This window comes from Cornus florida, unplaced genomic scaffold (genome assembly GCF_030987335.1).
Source record: "Cornus florida cultivar Cherokee Brave unplaced genomic scaffold, ASM3098733v1 CherokeeBrave_3.0.0_Hap2_Chr11, whole genome shotgun sequence".
NCBI classification, from domain to species: Eukaryota; Viridiplantae; Streptophyta; class Magnoliopsida; order Cornales; family Cornaceae; genus Cornus; species Cornus florida.
The window spans coordinates 128,179,672-128,203,956 of record NW_026775581.1 but is presented as its reverse complement, the minus strand read 5'-3'; the positions used below and the strand labels follow the sequence as shown (position 1 = coordinate 128,203,956).

Sequence of the window (24,285 nt, the reverse complement as noted above, 5' to 3'; positions counted from 1 at the left end):
GGTTTTGAGTGACTGGCGTAACGACAGGGTTTAGTAACTCGATAGCGAGACCTTTTGAGGTTTTGAGTGACTTGACGTAACATTAGGGTTTGGTAACTCGATGGTGAGGACTTTCGAAGCTTTGAGTGACCTGGGGTAGCGCTGGGGTTTAGTAACTCGATGGCAAGGCCTTTAGAGGTTTTGAGTGACCTGGCGCATCACTAGGGTTTGGTAATTTGGTAGCAAGGCCTCTTGAGGTTTTGAGTGACCTAGCGCAGCGCTAGGGTTTGGTAATTTGGTACCAAGGCCTCTTGAGGTTTTGAGTGACCTAGCGCAGCGCCACAGTTTGGTAACTCGATGGCGAAAGTGACCTGGCGTAGCACTTAATAACTTGATGGCGAGGTATTTTGAGATTTTGAGTGACATGATGTAGTGCCAGAGTTTGGCAACTCGATGACAAGGTCTCTCAAGGTTTTGAGTTACCTGTGATGATGTCGGTGTTTGATAGTTCTTTGATCTGCTACATGGGTCTACATTATCTTTAATAGACTGTCACGTGGTTAACAAACAAGGCTCCCCTATGTTCGGAAACATTATTTTTCAACATTACTTGTACCTTATTTATTTAACGCATACATTAATTATTAGGTCTAAAAGGCATAATATTGTTTTGAAAATAATTAATGAGAACATAAAAATGTTGACAAAATTTAAAATGTAATAACAATGAAAGACAAACACAATGTTGTAATTTGTGTGAGATGTAAAGCGTGTTTGTGTTAGATTTTTCGGACAATAATTGAAATTTGGGCCGTGAAAATTGGAGTTTTAGGTGCTACTAAAAACTGATACACACACACGTGTGTGTTGTAGTCCATTTTAAGTAGATTTTATTCTCAAGTGATCAGTTAATTAATTAGATAATTATTTAATTCATTTACAACCATCCATAATTATCTATACAAATTCGAGGCTAGTTATACAGCAGGGTATCAGGCAGTCTTCTAAATTTTTTTGTTGTTTGCAGTGGGTTTTGAAACAAATTTGATGCTCTGGTTGATTTAGTTTTGATAAAAGGCCTTATTGAAAAAATGAAAAATAGTTTTGATAATACAAAATTGAAAAGTAAGAAGTTTAATTTTGGTGGGCATTTTTAAAATAATTATATTGGAAATTGAGTTTAAGAAAGAAAAAAAAAAAAAAAAAAAAAAATCCAATTTCAAAGATTAGTCTTCTTGCAATTGAGATGTATGTCATATTGTCATGTGATCCATCAAATTGCTAATCTTTCGAAAATGTTATTCAATTTTGAGATTTCACGCAAATGAGAGCGTGCAGGTTGGAAGGTAATGACTTCTTCAATTATGGCAGCGACTAGAGTAGAAAAAGAAACACAATAATTGGAAGCGGTCATGTACGAGTAATGATACTTGTACCAATTTGTTATACCGAATGTTTTTAATTGGTTATTTATGCATAATATACATAACAAATCGCATAAATAAAGAAGTGGGACATTTCACTTACATGTACTATGCATAAATAATTAATCAAACACATTCGGTGCAATAAATCGGTGCAAGTATCATTACTCTCTATAAGAGTACTCACATTATATATATATATATATATTTGCATTTGGCAAAAGTAATTTTTGTTTTGTTTTTTTCTTTATAACTAATAATAATAATAATAAAAATAATAATAATAATAATAAATATAAATGATTGTTTTTGGAAATTGAGTAATGCTTTCATATTTAACCATAAGACAGGTGTTTGAGAATTATTAAAAGATAGTAATTTTTTTAAAAGTAATGCTACTATAAGACCCCTCCTACCCTAAACTTTTCGACTCAACGAATTAAAATATTCATTTGACTTTTAACACGTTTAAAAAAAATTGTCTCTGTTTCGTATTTAAATAAGGAGAACTCGTGTCCTCTTGAGAGAACTTTCACAATAGAGATACTCATTTTTTAATATTATATTTCAATTGGTTAAATTTGGAGAATAAATGATAATGGTGCTCAACTGTTTTGCAAGGATGGAAGACAAGTACAAAGCCTCATGAATTAAGTTTGAAAAACTTTATAGGTGCAAGTAGCTTCATTATGTTCTTCCAGTAATTTCCCCATCTAGTTTCATTCTCTTTGCACTCGAAGCCTCCAATGCGCCGCCAGATCGCAACTTACTTCGCATATCGTGCTTGTATGGGCATAGAGAGCCATTTCGGCATCCCTTTGAGCTATTAAAGTAGATGCAAGGCTTCTGATTCTTCATATTTGATTCAATTGGTATAATGCTTGGTACCAATTTAGTGCCTCGTAAGTCATTGTAAGGTTGTACATAATGTGAGACCGGTTTGTAATATTGCGTTTCTGGCCTCTCTCCATGTAGTTTAATAAGACTCTTATAATAATTGAAGTCCTTTGCGGGTGGAGCAGTCACAGCTGAGAGAGAGAATGTTGGAACTGCGTCCGTTCGACATGGCTTCACAGGTAAGCCTGGTTGCACCATATTTTGTACCGGATTCAACATTGGAATCGGTGGCACACCCATACCAGGTTCCGGGCAAAACTGAGTTGATTGAATTGACCTGGGTTCATTTCGGCTATTTTCAGGTCCTCTATATTCATTAATCATTACTACACTAGGTTTTGAGCTTGGGAATGGAACCAATGGTGTCACTAGGTTTGACTGAGTGGCGGGTGCAATTCCTGGATTTGCCGGTGCTTCACATTGATTAGCAAATTTCTTAATCTCATCAGATTTTAAACTGCGGAAGGGAATTGATGGTATCATTGGCTTTGATCCAGATATTGGGGCATTTTCGATATTGGCAGGAGCTTTATTTTCATTACTCAGTTTCTCTATCATTTTTGGGTCACTGAGAAATTTTATGAGCAAATCAGTATCAATCAAGCTTCCCTGCTCATTGCTCTTCACAATTGCAGCTAATGCAGCAGCAGCAGCAGCAGCATTGGCTTCTAAACCAGGTAATGTTTCAAATGCAGATTTTTCATAGGCAGATGGTTTTAGAGGAGGGACGTTGCACTGAGATGTATTGGGATTTCCAGACATTGACACACCTTGGGCCAAGGTTAGCGGCTGCGAGTTATGGGAAGCATTTGGTGGTTCTGCCATACCCGACAGCATATCTGCGGGACTGCCTTCTTCAATGGGAGTGATGGGGACAAGAGGAATGTGGCAATCATCTTGTTGACGGCATTCTTCCACATCCAACGATACAGAAGGGCTACATGGAAATTAGAAAAATGATGGATAAAGTTTGTTTGAAACAAGATAATGAACCTACCAGAAAAACTGGAGAGAGAATTTACCTGGGAGGAATGGCAGCAAAATAAGGGTAAACTGCTTCAAGCACTCTCATTTCCCGACGCTTTTGAGTCTCTGCTTCTTGGCTTTCTCCACCAGCAGCCACATGCCAGTTATCATCCAAAACAATCTGTTCCATCAAAAAGGAGGAAACCAGTTTACACCAGATTTATTCGCTGGAGTTGAGATCACCATGTCCAAAGTCACACTTTCACAATGTAAGTATACAAGTTCGAATAAACATTCGAGAAATCATATGAGCTTACTTTAGGAGGGCATTTCCATTTTATCTGTGGTATGCGGGAGAGTTTCTCCTTCAATGCATTTGCATGATGTCTACCTTCAAACTCAGAGGAATGGCCATCAGAGTCCACACCCTTTGAATGTAACAATAATGATGTCTTTGTTTGTAGATGATCTTGGGTTTTGACACCAACTTTTATAGGGAAATCGTCTGATAGAAACAATTTTACCTGTTTGATCAAAAGTATAAGTCTGGTTAAAAACAATTATAATCAATAGAACTATGACATTTATATACATGTGTGTGTCTGTGTATAAATGAAACAGAATTTATAGTCCACGTCACAAGACTGAAAGCAAAAGAATCTGGTCCACAAATGTATGGTAATGAGATTATAAAATAAAAGCTAAAAAAGTGGGGAAAAGAAATATCCAAGCAAATTTAAGGCAGATGAAGTAACCCAGCAACAATGCTAGATGCATCCTGAAAAATGCTAACTCCCCCCTCCCTTCCAATTTTAAAAAAGAAATTAATAATCCTCGTAAATGCTAAAAAAAAATATAAGGGAAGACAGAAAAGAACATGCCTCCCATGAAAAGGCCCAGAGGATTCTCTTTGGAAACATAAAAATCAGTATACTCCTTAATCAAACTTCTGAGACAGATTTTAGGTTTTCAAGACTATATATAATTGTATATATATCCTAATCCCAGAATAACCAATTTAAGGAAACCCTAAAGAGAGGGTACGTTGGTTTTGCAAATTAAAGCAATCACAATAAGTTAATTTCTTGTAATTAAATTAATTATCTTAAAGAAAAACAGCACAGGGCACAAAACATGTGGGTTTAGTTTTCAAAAGCTCAAGCCAAGCTACAACAACCCTTCACTTCAGTAAGGCATTAACCTCAACAGACCTTTCCACCCGTTGAGCAAGGCTTTGGACCACAAGGCCCACAACTCTCAATCCTGACCTACACAAGTGGAAGAAACAATATATTCTACAATACTATCTTTTCATCATGCCTTCATCAGGAGTAAGTAAACTCTTCTGCTGCTAGAAAAATTCTATAAAGAAAGATGAGATGTATTAATGCAAAAAGTGCGGACACCTCATACTACAATTACTCTATAAGATCAGTAACATTCAACATGTAAGAAAGGAACTAATATTCTTGACTACTATGAAGATGCACATTGCACCCTCAGAATATCCTTACAGAAAACAACAGTAAACAAAAGATGATGATAAAAACTCAACGCAACATGGCATTGACCAAATGTAATTGGTAAACAAAACGAACAATTATTGTAGTCAGCAAACGCTGCTATAAACAAAACAATTCTAAGAATTCTAACAGGACTGCTCGCAAAAGCACAATTAAAGGAAGTGTGATGGCCCTTTATACAAAAAAAAGTGTACGAATCACTGCCTATGGGCCATGGCGCCAAGGTTTGCAAGATTCCCATCTAATCCAACCAAAAATTTAATCAAGATTAAATGGAAATTGTAAATATGTTTCTTGTATAACCATCATCAAACAGATGTCCCAATGAAAGCTAATAATTAGCTACTGTTAAGCTCTGAAAAAATAGCACACCAACGGCTTCGTTCAATTGTTACCCAACTACAGCTGCAGAAGCTTTTAACATAATATATAATCCAATAGAGAATAACTAAAGAAAACACTAAACAAAAACATCAACACTGAACCGAAAGGACGGTAAATCCTGACATAAAAAGTTAGTTCAGCAAACAATTGATGATGAACTTTAAAAGTGCCATTCAAGAATTGAATAAATTGATTATAATAGATGATAGAAAGAATTTCAAAAGTGCCATTCAAGAAATTGAATAAATTGATTATAGATATAAGTAAACTTCCGAGCATGAGAGTAAATTTTTTGCTAGGAGATTAAGTGCAGCAAATGGTTTTACACTGCTGCCAGGTTCAATAACAAAAAAACAAGCATAAAGAAAATCCAACTCACCCTGTGCTTGTCACATAACAAGATAACTTTCATTAATGCTCCGTTCGGTAGGAAAGAAAAAAATTGGATGGAAGGGAGAGAAGAATGGATGAGACATCCTAGGGAAGAGATTGTGAATTTCCTTCTTTTTGTTCGGTTGGATTGAAAAGAAGAAAATAAACTCATAATTTACTATGTTCGTTAAGAGAGAAGGAAAGAAAATCTTCAATTGTTTTTACCATTATATCTAATAATATTTATTATATTGTAATTTATAGAGGATAATAGTGTAATTTAAAACTTGTATAGTTTAGGATAGTATATAATTTAAAACTTCTATAATAGTTCACTTGTCTTCTCTCCTTTCCGCCCATTTTTGGGCGGATGAAAATTTGTAAAGAAAGAAGGAAAATTTGTGTCATCCTTCCGATTCTCCTTTCTTTCCTTGTATTATCTCTACCGAACAAAGGAAGTTTGTTCCTTCCTTTCTATTTTCACTCCATACCTCTTCCTTCCGAACACGGCATAAGAGCCATGATACTCTCTGAAACTCCAAATCCAAATTTCAAATTCGGAGTTTCGGAGAGAAATATATTTTCCTTCATTAAATGCATACATATAAAGTTATCCATACAAACTATTATTAGTGGGTTTAAATAAATAAAAGAGAGAGAGAGAAAAAAAAAAAAAGAAAAAGAAAAAAAAAGGGAGGGTGGCGCGGGGGGGGGGGGGGGGGGGGGAAAGTGCAGTTTCAAGATGTTAGATGAATTTATTATAGAAGTAAATTTTGAAGCATGAGAAAGTAAGATTAGATGAGAAATCAAGTATTCCTGGTGGTTTTTTGACTCAATTTCAAGGTTAAACAAAGAAACTAATATATAGGAAATCTAGATTCATACATGTCATGTAATTGGAAACCTTCAATTCGTTAACCATATCCCAAATAGAGTTTTTATAAACAATTCTAAACTGAAACATATAATTTGTAATATCCACTTGAACAGATTTCAAACTGTTCTAACACTTCAAATGTTATCAGATACCAACTAATAATGTAGCATTGTACACCATAATCCCATACATCCACAGATGAGATTCTTTTTCTTGACCACTTCCACCTGAAAGTTAGTTGGGGCAAAAGCAAAAACCATGTTATTTTGACACTAGATCAATCTAGCACAACATATTATTTAACTAGAATTTGGCTATAACTGAACCACATGCCACCCGAACCACCCGCCCCCCCTCCTGTTGTCAAAAGCGCATCTCTTAGCAATGCTGAAAAGTGGACCAAGATAAAGGTAAAATGGATCATCACATGCAAGATTTCCTCAAAGCAAACAAGAAGACATCACATCCGCACAGAAATCACTGGACTGATCAAACATTTTTAGCTTCCTGATGGACAAACCCAATATACTAAATGAAATATAAACTTGTCTTCCATTATACCTCATAGAAAATCTCTGCAACACTTTTTCAACCTTTTTTCTATCAAGGATGGAATGAGAAAGATTGACCTGGGGTATGTCGAAAGGCTTGAGAGTTTGCAATTAATCAATCATCCTTCCCTCTAAAAGCGGCTTCTTCCAAGCCACCAACCTTTCCTTAAACCTCTATACCATTGTTTTACACCCTAATACATTGGCCAAGCTTTCTGCCACCCAAATCTCCCGAGTGTATGTATGAACTTACTCTTGGTCAGATGACATTTATGCCTATGTTGCCTCAAAAGCTATGCTCGTCCAACCCAAGAGAAGCAGAAGCATGGTCCACAAAATAAATATGCAATATGAAAACACCTATTTCATGAGTAACCATCCCACAAACTTCTCACCACATTCTTAAAAAGCGTAATGTGTGTGTGTGTGTTTCCTACCAGCAAAATATCTACCTTCCAATTTTTTAAAGCAAATTTTGCCACTCCTTTCCATTCATCCCATGAGATACGAACATTTTCTTGATTTCATAATTGCTGCCTCCACCCTTTTGCCTAATTTTACTTCCTCACCATCCCACTATTCCTATAGTATTTAACAGCACAAAATTTCTTCAGCTACCCTTGCTTTCTAGAGTTTGAACTGTATCACTCCTAACCTCGTCCCCCTTGTTAATCTCCCAACTCCTCTCAATCGCCTTAAACAATCTCATGGCACAATCCTGAAACCCTTAAAAGGAAAACACAAATAAAATTACTAAAACCTTAAATCCACTATAAAAACAAAGAGGAAAGCTTGTCCAACCCAATTTTCTCTCCCTCAAGGAAACTATTCCCTCCCTACTGGAACCAAAGGCCCTTTGTTATGCTCATTAAATACCAACAACCCACCCCCACCCCCACCCTCTTTTCTATCGAAAAATCAACATTTTCTCCCCCCAATATCCTATTCATGCTAAAAATTCCATCCACTCCTCCCTTTTAAAAAAGAATCTTTTGTTATAGCCATTAAGGAAGCACCACGGGACTTGCCATGCTTTCAAACTATCCCTTCAAGGACATGACTTTGCCACCCTTCATAGTAGGAATACCACTCTTGAAACCCATTACCCCCCACTTCAGCTTCCCCTCCCATACTCTCAAAGGTGCTAGCTCCATAGTCCTTTCCCCCTCTGTTTACCGCCGAAATACTCATCCCTCCCCTGCCCTCTAAATTCTAGTACGTTAAATGAGTAATTGTGCTTTGACCTTCCCTTGCTGGCACAACATACTTAGTATATATAAATTATCATAAGTCTTATGTTTTGTTTCCCTTACAGGCCTCCCAATTTTCATTTAACTAATTCATACCTTTAAGAATTCTTTTATTTCTTCCATTTAAGTGGACCTTTAAGGCAGGCTCTTTCTATGCCAATTGCTTTTTGAATCACTCATTCAACCACCAAGTTTCTATATATGATTGCCCACTCCCATTTTGCCATTTAACAACCATGGTTCATTTAGATAATTTCAATCCATTTCCCCTTTTTCCTTATCAACAAGAATCCATTTGGCATTTTGCCACTCATAAAATGATATTTGTGCGTCTCACATGTAATCATGTACCCCCATGATATCAAATTTAAATTAAAAATTTGGGCATATCCACCTGCAGGGGACAGTGGGTGAATTTATTTTAAATCAAAAAACACCACTAACACATAAATAAACTTTTCACTTAACTGATTTATGCTAATAACAGAATAATTTGTCAGAACTCTAACCGGGCTAGAAGGTATAAACATGGAAATTCTAATACAGTATAATACAGTATTCTGGACTCAAATCAAACCTAAGTTTGAAGATAAAAAGTTGTTCAAAAGCCACTGTTTGGAGAAATTTCAATATCCTAAGACATGCTCAGATGTTTACATTGTTTCTCATAGACATTTCATTCTGAAAAAAGTAACGATGCACCTTCCAACAAGGTTTTCCTGCTCATTTATAGAACTAGGTACATCCTCTAAGACACAAAATAAGTAGATTTTGAACTTTCTAGTAGTAAATGTAGACATTATAAGCTGTATAAAGCACTTCTGTTTAACTTCTATTTTTATTACACGCTATTGAATTCTTAAAATATATGTTGTTTGGGTGACAAGGTGTACCTAAACCAGTTAAAGAATATTTGTAGCTAAAAGAGGGGCCAGAGGATCTAAATGTGAGACATGAAATTAAATGAGAGTTCTATACTGACCACTGGTTAGGCAGTGAAAGTCTAATTCTAAAAGAAATTTTGGGATGTTATACTGTCTGACTAGTAACCTAAAAGAAAAAATAGGATGTTGTACTGTCTGACAAGTACTTCTACATTTACCATACCAAAATCCTTGTCATTGGTTACAGGTATCCCAGAATCAGCTAATCACAGGAAACCCTTCAAGAAGTGTATAACAACAAACCAGTTTAAGCCTTTGATTCTGAAACATACTTAAGTCTCTTGTAAATCTTGGACAATTACAACTTATAATTAACTTCGGAAATAATAATCTTTGTAATTCTAGTTGTTATCTATCCTTGAACAGGGAAAGTTGGAAAAATGTAACTCTTTGATTTAGAAATCTCTTTCCCCACCTTACAGCAGCATGTAAATTTTTATTTTTATTTTTGAAGCAAAGTTGAAAAGTCTTGGTGAAATCTTGGAACAATTTAATCCTTATTATTGTTTTTGAATATAGGAATCTTGATAACACTTGTGTTTCAATTCAACATGCATGCATAAATGGGGTCAATGATTATTTTGATGTAATGTGCAAACTGCAGAGGACTTGATAAACAAGAAAACTTCCAAGATAACAGACATTCTTTTTAATTATGAATATATTGGACGAATCCCTTAGCATCATGCCCTTAACACTCGGTTTTGAGACATGTTACAAAGAAGTAGCATTCTTTGTAAAAAAAAAAAAAAATTGAAGGTATAATTTTAAATGAAAAATGATTCATTAATTCTTAGGCCGGTTAGTTAAAAGTGATTTGCTTGACCTTCAAGTTTTGATTCCGTCATATATGCAAAATATAAGGATATAGGGGAGTGAGACCCTCCACTTTCTTATATTTTGGTAAAGGTCAAGCAATTCACTTTGAAAGTCCGGCGCAAGAATCACTAGGCAATTTAAATTGGCAGAAGCCCAACGCTACACTTCTTTTGCTATGGAAGCACAAACTACCGCTTATTACTATAAGGAGGCTTTTCTTAGAGCCTCCATATAGTATTCTCTTTTTTTGATAAGAATAGAGCCACCATATAGTATTTCAAAACCATATTTGCCGTTATATCTTATTGAGCTCTGTTGAAATGTTGGAAACACTATGAAACAAATTTTGATTTGTCAAATCATTATTAGTAGGGCTTCAAACTGAATTTAATGCAGTTTTTTCGCGTTGTTATATTTTTATAACTTTTCTAAAACAAAAACAATATGTGTAACATAAGAACCATAATTTTCCTTTTTCTTTTTCTTTTTCTTTACGTTTCCTCGGTTTTCTTGGCAATCAAAGGGATACAATGTATTGAGATTGGTGACTTCAGATTACGTTAATAAATTGGCCAGTGAAAAAAATATATATTATTGCAGAATGTGAAACAAAACAAGAACAAACTAAATGGGCATAAACGTAATAGTTTTAAAAACTATTAAGAGAACTCAATTGATCTGAAGATTAGGAAGTTTAGACGGAGAGAGAACGAATGGCTTGAAGTTTCAGTAAACATGACTGAACTTAGAAAAGCATTGTTATGAACAAATCAAGATCGTGAAATTGAATTTTCAATAAAAGAAAAAAAAGTGTTTGATTAAGATAATGCGACTGTACCTGACAAAGCTTAACTCCTGGAGCCCATGAAACCCTATTCGATTTCTTCATCTTCGTAATTAATCAAGATTGCTTAACAGATTATACTCAAACCGTTCCGGCTTCAGATTATCTGTTCGAAACCCTAATATACCAAATCTTTACTAAAAACCCTAGTTTTTTGTGATTCAAAGTTTTAAAGATTACCTCTATTGCTGTTATTCTTTGCAATTGAGTACTCAAAAGTTGAGGATTGAGATATTTATATGAGGCGGTGGTCTGATGAGAAAACCCTAGAAGCCGCTACTATTATCCGTTCTGATTTATGCGCGTCACTTTTTTTTATAAAGTATTTATGCGTGTGACTTGTTATTTGCAGACGCGTCTTTGGGTTACCTTATGTGACATAAAAATTATAATTTCTTTTTTTATTTTTTTGCCTTACTATAGACTTGAATTCTCTAAATTAAATTTTTCTATTGAGTTGAATTTTCTGTAAATTAACACATGATATTTAAAATTTATCTACTATTTATGTTAAATCGCGTCAACTAATTTAAAAAAATTTTTAAAAATAAAAAAAAATTATCAAAGTTTGAAAACTGCACCCTTTTAAAATAAGAAAAATTCACCATACTTTAACGATCTTTTCCGAAAAAAATTGCTCCCTCTCTTCTCTTACTTATTCCCAAAAATGGGGGAATATTTAAGCATTTGTAATGGATTTTGCAGTTTAAATTTTTTTTAAAAAAAGAGGAATTTTGTAATTTAAATTTCAGAAAAAGATAGTGAATTAGAGCTTCCAGAGAGAGAACGACGTTGAAGTTTTTAAACATTGGTAAATTTTTTTCTTATCTTAATTTGGTACAATTTTCAAATTTTCTTTAAATCTTCTCTAAGTTATTAGATTCAGTTTTTTCATTTTTCTTTCAGAGGTGAGAGATTGAGAATTTTAATACATATTTTTCTTATGGTGATATTCGAAAGTGACAATTATAATTCTAACTTTTTAAATAAATTTTTTTTATTTTTTAAATGACACAACCGCCCTTTCAAGTTTCCTCTATTATATTTCTAATCTATATTTTAGGTTTTTGACAAGACAATATATATATATATATATATATATATATATATATATATATCTTGAATACATTTTATTTTTTGATAAATTACACTGACCTTCCCTGAAGTTTTGTCAAATTACACAAAGATGAAGTATTTGAAGGTTATTATTTTGACCTCCCTAAGGTTTGTGGCTTATCCTCGATGACACCCCTGCCATTTTCTATCGGTTGTAACCATTAGTTAAATTTTATAAAATGACCATATTGCCCTTCGATTGTATAAAAAGACAATGACCACCTATGTGTTGTACTGAAATGACAAATAACCTACCAAAACGTGGACCAACATGCCCTTATGTTCCATTACCCCCAATTGCTCATCTTTTCTTCCCATGCGCTCTCATTCTCCCTCTAAATTAGGAATGTCAAATTTTCACACGATACAAGATAAGGGAGTTTAGGTTCACCTTAAACTGGGTCGGGTCATAAACGGGTCATAAACGGGTTGATACGTGTAACCTGTTTAACTAATTGTGAATATGAATGTGGAATTTGTTACCTGTTTAGACCCCAACTATTATGAACAGTTAAGTTATTTTAACACAAACCTTATATTAAGCCTCATGATCTTTACTTAAACAGTTGTATTTTATCTACTTGATTATGGGGTATTTAATATTTTCTTCTTACTATGAATATTTGGGTTAATTAAGACTTATATATATGTATTTAGTATTTATTGTTTAATTAAGTATTAAATGTATCGTTTTTTAAATTTCTCGTTAAAGATGTTAACACGTGTAACTCGTTTAATAAACATGTTGAGCTAGCATTGAATATCTCTGGCGTGATTATTAAACCGGTCATGTTTTAGTTTATCTATTTAATAAAATATCCTTAGATCGACACGACACAATTATGATCCGCAAACACGAATTGGTATCCCTACTCCAAACTCTTATATATCTCTCTATTATTTCAAAACAAACATAGCCTAACCAAGGTTTCTCGTCGAATCATTCATTTTATTTTGTCTCTCATTTTCATTAAAACAAACAATCCTTAAGCTTCGTTTAAATTAACAACTGAGAAAAAAAAGAAAGAATAATGTTAATTATAAAAGGGAAAAAAAAATAAAAAATTCATGTTTGAATTAATTATAAACAAAAAGAAAGAAAATAATAGTATTATTGTTTAAAAAATGTAAAAATGCAAGGGAGAGAAAAGACTAGATAACAATTAAATTATTATCCTTACCTTTTTATGAAATGTGTTATAAGATGGGACACATAACCTCAGCGAGCCTCTTGAAATGATGTGGCAGCTGTTCAGTAATGACATTGTAGAATACATTCACTAGCAAATCATATTTCTGGAACTACACACATAGAGCCACTATTCATCTATTTAGAGATCTATGTTACAAGTTACGAATTTTATGTTGCATAACACATCTTTCTTAAATGTCATAACAATTTTTTTTTCTTTCTTTTATATGATTATTTTTTGAACTATGAAAATATCACTTAACTTGCTATTTTTTTTCTTTAAATCTTTTTATTTTTTTGAAGGATAACAAATGATGGATTTAGAGAGATAAATTATCCCTCTAAATATATCTAAATCCTTTCTAGTGGAGATAGGGATGTGTGCTACTGCGATAATATAAATACCTTATTTTTCTTGCCCTTAATGCTTACCTTTAAGCTCCTATTTATAGCCCTCAAACATCTCGGATATTACCCAGCGGTCCGTGTCATATAGACCTGTCAACGGATCGGATTTGGACCGGATCATGGTCAATCCGATCCGAATCCGATAAGCATAATGAGTGATCCGATCCAGTCCGACAATCCGACGGATTTTTACTAAGCCAATCCGTATCCGATTTGTTTGATTATCGGATATCCGATCCGATAGTCCGGTACGATAATGTAACTACACACTTTACACAAATCAACAAACAAATTAGGTAGGAAACTTGAAAAAAAAAATTTGAGAGAGAGTTTTTACAGATAAATTTATGAAAATATCTACACCAGAAAATGTAATAAAAATCAAATCGAGAGAGACAAGAATAATAGAAGGAAAACAAAAAAAATAAAATAAAATAAAATAAAATAAAATAAAATAACTAACAAATTTTATGAAATAGAAAAAAAGGAACATCACAAATTAGGGTAAAATATATATCAGTGTTCAGTAGGTAGCGAAGGACCAGTAGTTGGCGCAGACAAAACTCCACTCTCAATGGTTCTTCAACTGATCTTTTCCTCTGTTTAACCATCAGATACTCTTCCGCTGCTGGGGTTGACTCCTGCTTGCCCTAGTTCTTGGGGATGCCGATGTTAAAGGCCTAGTTTAGGGACGGTGAGATCTGAGTGCACAACTTGAATATTACGGGCCTCCGTTCCCAACTAACACATATTGAGGGAAAAAGGTCACAAAAGAAAGAAGATCGACCAAGAGCTTGAAGGAATCAAAGCAAAAATTCCGATTAAAAGTGAGATCGGATCAGAGAGAAAGGAAGAACACTGACCTGAAAAGAGTAATATTTTGCAATGATCGCCGATCGTTGGCTTCCTTTTTCTGATTTGTGTTGCAACTTTGCTACGTGGGACTGTGGGAGTGTTTGGAAAAAAGGTTGTTTTGCGGTAACGGTAGTGTGAGTGAGAGAACAGACGATATAATGTTGTTGTGAACTTGTGAGCTAGGGTTTAGATAGATTAAAGTAGGCTTAATGGGCTTGGGAACAAAAAGTGGGCTTGAAGATGGATTTGGGGCTTGACTCATATATATATATATATATGGGCTTGGAGATGGGTTTGGGCATGGAGTGCTGAACTCTTATATATATATATATATATATATATATATATATATATATATATATATATATATATAATTTTAATTCGGATCGGATTATTATTGGATCGGATCGGTAAAATCCATATCCGATTTGTTAAGTAAACGGATTATCGGATTCGGATCATAAACGGGTTATCGGATTTTTTGTCCAATCCATATCCAACTAATCGGATCGGATTCAGATCAGAATCCGATCAATTGATAGGTCTAGTGTCATATGTCATGGCTATCTAGGCAGCCATGATGACATTAGGGCTCTAATAGGTCACTTCTGCTTATCGAGTCGTAAAAACTGGTGGATATTTACATCCATTGCATTAAATGCATTTTGCCATTTTATAACTGTTGGTGACCAAGTTAATTATGAAGGTGACAGAGCATTAAATGTGATGCCAAGTTTTTTTGTCGCAACGTACTTCCATGGTCCCAGCTAACCAGGCTCGTTTTAAAGCATGTTTTAGTTTTTCATCCACCAAACCAAAATCCTTCTAAATATTCCAATGAGGAAAACATCATGCTAACCGAGAATACCCTATCTTTTTCTTGAGTAGCCTGAGTACAACGTCCTTCATGTCTACGCCTCGCGTATACCTTAAGCCTTAATGGCTAGTGGTGTCGATAGTGCAAACATTTGAAGTGGTGACCTGGCTCAGTGTCAGTGCTTGATAACTTGATGGTAAGGCTTTATGAGGTTTCGAATAACCTGGCGTGGTGTCAAGGTTTGGTAACTCAATCGCGAGGCCTTTCGTGGTTTTGCATGACCTGACCTGGCGTCAGGGTTTGGTAACTCAACAGCGAGGGGTCTTTAGAGGTTTTGAGTGACCTAGTGCAGTGTAATGATTTAGTAACTCGATAACGAGGTCTTTTGAGGTTTTGAGTGACTGGCGCAACGCCAATGATTAGTAACTTGATACTGAGACCTTTTGAGGTTTTGAGTTACTTGGTGCAGCACCAGGGTTTAGTAACTCGATGGTGAGGCCTTTTGAAGCTTCGATTGACCTGGGGCTAGCACTAGGGTTTAGTAACTCGATAGCGAGGCCTTTCGAGGTTTTGAGAGACTTGGTGCAACGCCAGGGTTTGGTAACTCAATGGCGAGGCATTTCAGCGCCATGGTTTAAAAACTCGATCGCGCGGTATTTTGAGGTTTTGAGCGACCTGGCGTAGTGCCAGAGTTTGGTAACTCGATGATGACGAGGCCTTTCGAGGTTTTGAGTTATCTACGGTGATGTCAGGGTTTGATAGTTCTTTGATCTGCTACGTGGGTATACATTTCCTTTAATAGACTACCACGTGGTTTAATTGTTAACCACACCTATAACACGAAAACTACTATCTTCTCTTTCTTTTCTTTCCACATCATCAATCCAAACCAAGTGACTACCTATGCTTAAATGACGGGTACTTTTATTTTAAAATATATAACTAAAAAATTATTTGTTTGAAGACAAAGAATTAAGATATTGTCAAACAAGGCTCCCCTTGTATGTATTGCGTTTTGAAACATTATTTTTCAACATTACTTGTACCTTATTTATTTATTTAACACGTACCTTTTATTATTAGGTGTAAAAGGTGGTATATTGTTTTGAAAATAATTAACGAGAACATAAAAATATGAGTAGTGCTATTTGGCCTTGACAAATATAAAATCGATACTTCACCACTTCATGTGGCAGTGTAAAAATATGTAATTTAAAACCAAAATATAAAATGCCTTTCAAAACAAAAACTCTTTAAAGATAAATTAACAAAAATAACTCTTTTTACTTTCGAAAAAAAAAAAAAAAACTTTCAAATAAAGTAACAATTGAAAATTTAACAAAACAATAACTACGATAAAAAACACAAACAAATTAATTAAAAAAAAAAAAAGATTCTTCAATCATCAATTAAAAAAAAAATATAAGAGTCGGGTAAAAAAAAGCCTCTTCAATGGACTTTTATTTAGGCTCTCAAATTTCCTCTCACATATAACAGTTGCCAATTTTTTTTGCCAAATCTCTCATTTCCTAATACGATGCCGTTTCTCTTATTTATGTGTGGAATCACAATCTGAAATCATCACCCACTCGCATCTTTCTCTCTCTCTCTTTCCTTGTCTGTTGCAATATAAAGAGATAAAAGTTTCGGGAAAATCATCCGATCTGAACCAGAGGAAGAAAATCGATGACGGAAAGAGGGTTACTGATGGACCTAGATCTCGGTCTTGACAGTTCCTGGCCGTTAGAACAGATATTCGTCTCCTCCAATCCTACGTCGCTGTTCCTTCTCACGTCCTCAGTAACCCTCTCTTGCGACTTTGGTTTTTCTTGGTTGGTAACAAGTTATTTTCTCTCTCTCTCATTATCTGTTGCAATATGGGTTTTAAACTTCTGATTCTTTTTGATTTTGTAGTTTACAGTTGCAGAGAGAGAGAGGGGGCAATTTCACAGTTGAGAGCGAAAATAGATATGGAGGCGATTGGGGAGGCTGAAATGATTTACCCTAAAAATATATATATTTTTAATAATAATATAATCAAATATATATAAGGGTAAAGTGCAAAAAACCTCCTTAACTATGTCTAAATTTGCAAATAACCCCCTGAACTATGTTTTGTGCGTAAAACCTCCTAAACTATCACATTTAGTTACAAAATGCCCCATTGTCTTACATATTTTTCATTAAATGTAATACCCCTAATTTTAAAAAGGATATTCCTGGTATTTAATGGTATTTAAGTGCATTTTATTTGATTATGTGTCATTATTTTTTTTATTAGGTGCTTAATTGTTTTCTTTTGTGGTGATTTAATTTATTTAAATGATATTTATTTTTAGTTATTTGATTGGAATTACTTGTTAGTATTTTAATTATTTAACTGGCATTAATGATTTAAGTGTAATTGGTTTAGTTATTTGATTGGAATTACTTGTTAGTGTTTTAATTATTTAATTGGCATTAATGGTTTAAGTGTAATTGGTTTAATTATTCTATGTGTGTCTTATTTTATGTGTGTCTTATTTGGTTTAATTGGGTTTACTAATTATTATTTTGTTCAATTAGATTATTTGTTAAGTATTTAATGGTGAATAGGGTAATTAGGTAAATACATCTAACTAGGGTTTTAATTACAGTATAAATTAGGGTTTTATATTATAGCCGTCGTAGGTTTCTACGTTAATTGGATGGGCCGGTTAGGATTGTGAGTTGGACTTAAATGAACCTAGGGTTGGAAAACTCTATAAGTATAAAGTAGACGTCTGTGTAGGGTTTTTTTAAACAAAGTACACGTTTTGTGGAAGTGGAGAAGGAAAAACGCAGTTTTTCACATTCTGCCAAGGTTTGATCAAAGCTCCGATCCCGTTTCGTCCGTGGTCCGATCGATCTGAATTTTGGAGGAGAGGTTCACGACTCAGTGACGCACAATCTGAACGGTGAAGATCAAAGTTTGACCTCAGGAACAGTGATTCGTACTCGTGAACAGTAACTAGGTCGCACAGGTTTTTTTTCCATTCTGCCCAGATTTCATCAAACATCCGATCCCGCTTCGTCCGTGGTCCGATCGAGCTGAATTTTGGAGGAGAGGTTCACGACTCAGTGATGCACAATCTGAACGGTGGAGATCAGAGTTTGTGTTCGGAAACAGTGTTTCGTACCCGTGAACAGTAACCGGGTTTTGGAACTCGCCGGGATTTTTTAAGAAGACGACGTTGAAACTTTGAACAAAAGTTTCTGAGGCAAGATTCTATCCTTACTCTTTCCCTTAGGCTTCATACTCTTTGCACTCTTAAATGATTCCAGGATTAATGAAGATTAAACCAAACTAAAATGATATCTGTTTTGCTATAAAACTGGTAGTTACAGTAGTGTTGTATGCTTGTTCAACCTAGACTAAACATGTTTGTGGATGCATTGTGGTTCTGTGGTTCACGTTTTTCCTTACCACTGCTAGTATAAATTATTGGAAAGATGGGTCTAGATGATAGCTATCTTAACTTCTGTAATAGTAACTGTTGGAACTTAAATACTAGGAGGATTTGAGTTTAACACTAGATCGGTTTTGTGGAACACTATAATTTGAGCATGTCTACATACATACTGTGAATATTGTTTTGATGCTTACATTATCACAGTTAGTATCAACTGTGGAGGTTAGGATTTTGTGATACATACCCTACATATCTGTATGTCATTTGTAAGGTGTTAAATAGAAGTTTTAATTAATTCCGTCTTTATATCAGACTAAAGGGAACAACTTAAATTGGGCATGTATATGTTGTTGTTGTGACCCTGTTTATCAATGCGTGAATACGCTCATTTAAAATTACTCCGTATTATCGTATTATTCACTATATAACATATAGAAGTAAATAGGTAAACTTTTGTAAAAGAAAAAAATAAAAATAAAAATAAAAATTTGTACACCTATAAAATACTTGGCATGCTTCATTGACTACCAGAGAGGTCAGGAAAGCGCGTATAAACTAACGGGGAACAGAGAAGCGCTCTCTCTCTACATTTCCTCAGCCAACAAAGCAGAGTAAGAAACAATGGCCTCTGAAAATGACACTTCCAGATCCGGATCAGCCACCACAATTGCCGCCACTAACGGCGGCGAATCAACAGCACCACCAAAGCGCAAGACAGCTCTGATCACAGGCATCACCGGCCAGGACGGGTCATACCTCACCGAATTCCTCCTCAACAAGGGGTACGAAGTCCACGGTCTGATCCGACGGTCCTCCAATTTCAACACCCAGCGGATCAACCATATCTATATCGACCCCCACAACGCCCACAAGGCCCTCATGAAGCTCCACTACGCCGACCTCACCGATGCCTCCTCCCTCCGCCGCTGGCTCGACACCATTCTCCCCGACGAGGTCTACAATCTCGCCGCCCAGTCCCACGTCGCTGTCTCCTTCGAAATCCCCGATTACACCGCCGACGTCGTCGCCACCGGCGCCCTCCGCCTCCTCGAGGCGGTGCGTTCCCACATCGCCGCCACCGGCCGCTCCCACATCCGCTATTACCAGGCCGGATCCTCCGAAATGTTCGGATCTACCCCGCCTCCCCAGTCCGAATCGACCCCATTCCACCCGAGATCGCCGTACGCGGCGTCCAAATGCGCCGCCCACTGGTACACCGTGAACTACCGCGAGGCCTACGGGATCTACGCCTGCAACGGCATTCTCTTCAACCACGAGTCGCCCCGGCGGGGCGAGAACTTCGTGACCCGGAAGATAACGCGGGCCGTGGGTCGGATCAAGATCGGGCTCCAGAGCAAGCTGTTCTTGGGCAATTTACAGGCGTCGAGGGACTGGGGTTTCGCCGGCGACTACGTGGAGGCGATGTGGATGATGCTACAGCAGGAGAACCCCGACGACTACGTGGTGGCGACGGAGGAGTCGCACACGGTGGAGGAGTTCTTGGAGGTGGCGTTTGGATACGTTGGGTTGAATTGGAAGGAGCATGTGGTGATTGACAAGAGGTATTTCAGGCCTGCGGAAGTGGATAACCTGAAAGGCGATTCGAGCAAGGCGAGGAAGGTACTTGGGTGGAAGCCCAAAGTAGGGTTTGAACAGTTGGTGAAGATGATGGTTGATGAGGATGTAGAATTGGCCAAGAGAGAGAAAGTGCTTGTTGATGCTGGGTTTATGGATGCTCAGCAACAACCTTGATCAGCAATGTTTGCATTCAATTGTAGCATTTGAAGTTTATCTGGTTCAACAATGGTTCCTATAGTTGATAATTTAGTACTATCATCTTAAAGGTGGGTGTTATTGTTTTTGTTTTTTTTTTTTATTAATGTTTTTATTCTTTTGGGCCTTAACATAAGGGTTTTGATGTTTGGGTTGTTTGATTTTCTTCATCCCCAGTTATTCAGTAAAATGAAATTTATAAAAATTTTGATGTTACTATACCTCTGCATTAGTTTTGTATCTTTTCTAGTACTTCAGTCTTTAGCTATTTGTGCAGGTAGATCAGATTCTATTCTTTGCATCTAATTTGCATAATAATCTGATGACATCATGCACTTGTAAATTTTTGGTGGATGCTAAGATCTAATTCAGTGTTAAATACACCGATTAGTCAAATTTTAGTGTGTTTCAATCCACTTATTTCTGCTAGTAAAAACTTGTAAAAGCTTGTGTCGGCGGCACTGGTTAATCCAACAATCACAGGATGAGTACAAAGACTGTGGGTCCTATTGTTTAAACAATAGGACCCTTTGGATGAAAAAACAATAACAAGGGATGCACCTAATAATAATAGATAAAAGGCATTACTATTACTATGATAATGGCTGATCATCTCCTGTTGCATTTTCTAACCCACGAGTAAGTAAATGGTGTTGGCAACTCCAGTTGTCACACCTTCGAAATATGATACCCGCTGATCATCTAAGTTATCGTATTTAAATTGGTATGCAACACCAATACAATATAGGTGATTTTCCCTTAAATTTAAAAAGCTATACAATACAATTCAATATGGGACGTTGTATATCCTCTTCCTTCTTTATTATATATTTTCCTTCCGAGGCTGCTTATACCAGTATTTGGCGAGAAATTGAGAATAGATACCTAGGAATTTGTAAAATAGGTTTTTGTTAGGGATTTTTACATATAAATGGAGTTAGGGAGGTATATTTACTCATGTATGAAGTCAAAGTCTTATATTTTCACAAAAATGAGTTTGACCTAAATGATGACATGACACATGAAGTTTTACTGTTTAAAATTTTTGTTGCCTAAAATGTCCTTCTTCCTATTCCAATGCATTTACCTTATTACTCTTGTTTAGAAAACATGGTACCTGGAGGCCAAAAAGTGGTACCTTTAGTTCAAAAATGTGGTACCTTTAGAACAAAAGTGGTACTTTCGTAAAAGGGATTTATTTTTGCAATTGAAAATGGCATTAAACCCCACACCGCTAATTAAGTTGCACATTACATCCATAAACAGTTCCATTAGCGCCATGAATAACACAAAATATTCTCCAAGCTAGCTAAGCGACTATTTAGAAAACATAGTACCTAGAGGCCAAAAAGTGGTACATCCAGTTCAAAAACGTGGTACCTTTAGAACACAAGTGGTATCTTCATAAAATGAACTTTTTTCTTGCAATTGAAAATGGTATTAAACCCCACACCGCTAATTAAGTTGCACATTAGATCCATAAACAGCTTCATTAGCGCCATAAATAACACAAATATTTCTTAATTATCATATACTACATCTAAATAGTTGGTATGGTAGATTTTTTTTTTTCGCACCATTTTAATCGGCAAGGCTGTTTGGGACTTTTGAATAACTATTTTAATAATGCAATTGTTAAAAAAATTATGGTATCCAAAGATCCTGTTTGATATGGATCTGGGTCATAATTAAATCTTTAGAATTTTTCAATGATAATAGGGAGACAATTTGGTTTCTAGACCTCTTATACATGAAGACCATTTAAAATTTTGATATAGATCTGGTCCTAATTAATTGTAGGATGCTACTTATATATATATATATATATATATATATATATATATATATATATATATATATTAATTGTATGATAAGAATAGAATGATTATCATGAATTCAAACATACATCTTATACATTATAACTTAAAGAGATTAACGTGTTATTGAGATTCTAGAATGCCCCAGTCTAGAATTATATTTTTCTTTGCATACAATTATAATTATACTGATGTGCTATTGAAATTTTGGAATATCCCAGTTTAGAAATTCTGGAATGCCTCATCTTATGCATTTAATTGTATTTTTTCATTTTGTTTAAGAGTTTGAAAATTTGTCCACGTTTTCAGTTCCTCTCCTTCACTTTTTCTGTTTCGCTTACTTCTTTAAGGTTGGTTAATTTTTTCGTTAATGTGATACAATTAAATGTAGTAACCTTTTTTTTTTTTTTTTTGGACAGTGTGATTGGAGGATCGATTCTTGCCATCAAGACTTTGTATGGATGAGTGGGGGCTAATATTGCAATCAAGACTTTGTATGGACGAGTAGGGACTAATAAATGTTCAAACTTAATAATTGTGTTCTTATTTTGCAAAAGATGATTGCTTTCTTTAAATTTAGTGATTTAGTTTTTTATTTTTTGTTGACTTTATTAGATTGGATGGATCATAACTTTTTTGATATTCGTGGTAACTTAAAATATTTTGTAGACATAGTACTTCACTTGATGGTTTTGATTTAATGAAAAGTAATGGATTTTGGTTGTTCTATTTAATAAATGCATGCATGTTAGGCTCTTATATTTAATAAGAAGGTTTATAAATTTTTTAACAGCAGTTTATGGATCTAATGTGCAACTTAATTAACGGTGTGGAGTTTAATACCATTTTCAATTGCAAAAATAAGTTCCTTTTACGAAGGTACCACTTTTGTTCTAAAGGTACCACGTTTTTGAATTGAAGATACCACTTTTTGGCCTTCAGGTACCATATTTTCTAAACACTCGTTTAGCTAGCTTGAAAAATAATTTGTATTATTCATGGCGCTAATGGAACTATTTATGGATGTAATGTGCAACTTAATTAGCGGTGTGGGGTTCAATGTCATTTTCAATTGCAAAAACAATTCCCTTTTACGAAGGTACCACTTTTGTTCTAAAGGTACCACATTTTTGAACCGAAGGTACCACTTTTTGGCCTCCTGGTACCATGTTTTCTGAACAAGGGTGATAAGGTAAATGCATTGGAATAAGGAGAAGGGCATTTTAGGTAACAAAAATTTTAAACAGTAAAACTTCATGTGCCATGTCATCATTTAGGTCAAACTCATTTTTGTGAAAATATAAGACTTTGACTCCATCCAGTAAATATGACTCCATAACTCAATTTATATGTAAAAATTCCTGTTTGTTTTGTATTTTCCCCTAAAATAATCCATGTTTGTAGGGGCAGCCAAAGTAAAGAAAATTTTACTTGATTGTGTGCTAATGTGTGTGTCACATTTCCACCTGGAAAGATTATGCTAAGCAGACTCTAAGTTAAAAGACTAACAACTATATGGATGGCAAGACATTTTAAAATTCTCTTTAAGAAAATTGTACAAACTTGTATAATATTGTTTAGAATACTTTATACAATTATAAACATTTAATTCTGGTCAGTAATAGACGACATTTATATAGATGATATATATATATATATTTTTGTTAAAATTATATAGATGATAGTTGTTCATTGCACAGCACTTCCTATTAGCTTGGCATAACTAAATGTATGTTGTAAACATGCTATACAAATTGTCGAAAAAAAAAAAAAAAAAAAAGTATGCTAAAATCTGTTATATTTTAATTCTATTTATGTGAAATAATTTTTTTATACATTTTCAATTTCAAATTTATTCATATAAAGACTGTCTTTTGAAATACATTACTTGGCACAAGTGCATAACTTCAATTTCGACGAGCGTAATAGACTATGGGTCAGTTTGGTAGAGTGGGAATGGGAGGAAAGGGAAGGTAATGTGACGACTATGGGTCAGTTTGGTAGAGTGGGAATGGGAGGAAAGGGAAGGTAATGTGACGAAGGGGA

General features: G+C 35.0%; 2 protein-coding genes across 2 annotated transcripts; one reads left to right on the top strand and one right to left on the bottom strand.

Annotated features, from left to right (window-relative positions):
- Positions 1-1,933: 1,933 nt before the first annotated feature.
- LOC132284936 (zinc finger CCCH domain-containing protein 30-like) lies at positions 1,934-11,480 on the bottom strand. Its single transcript, XM_059787078.1, has 4 exons — positions 10,825-11,480; positions 3,584-3,790; positions 3,323-3,447; positions 1,934-3,237 (listed from the first exon to the last, which is right to left on the bottom strand). The coding sequence occupies exons 1-4, from the start codon at positions 10,873-10,875 to the stop codon at positions 2,091-2,093; spliced, it is 1,530 nt and encodes a 509-aa protein (XP_059643061.1). The 5' UTR covers positions 10,876-11,480; the 3' UTR covers positions 1,934-2,090.
- Positions 11,481-19,165: 7,685 nt separating this feature from the next.
- On the top strand, positions 19,166-20,643 carry LOC132284469 (GDP-mannose 4,6 dehydratase 1). The gene has a single exon (XM_059786578.1). It carries the CDS (start codon positions 19,271-19,273, stop codon positions 20,399-20,401), a length of 1,131 nt encoding a protein of 376 aa, XP_059642561.1. The 5' UTR covers positions 19,166-19,270; the 3' UTR covers positions 20,402-20,643.
- Positions 20,644-24,285: the final 3,642 nt, after the last annotated feature.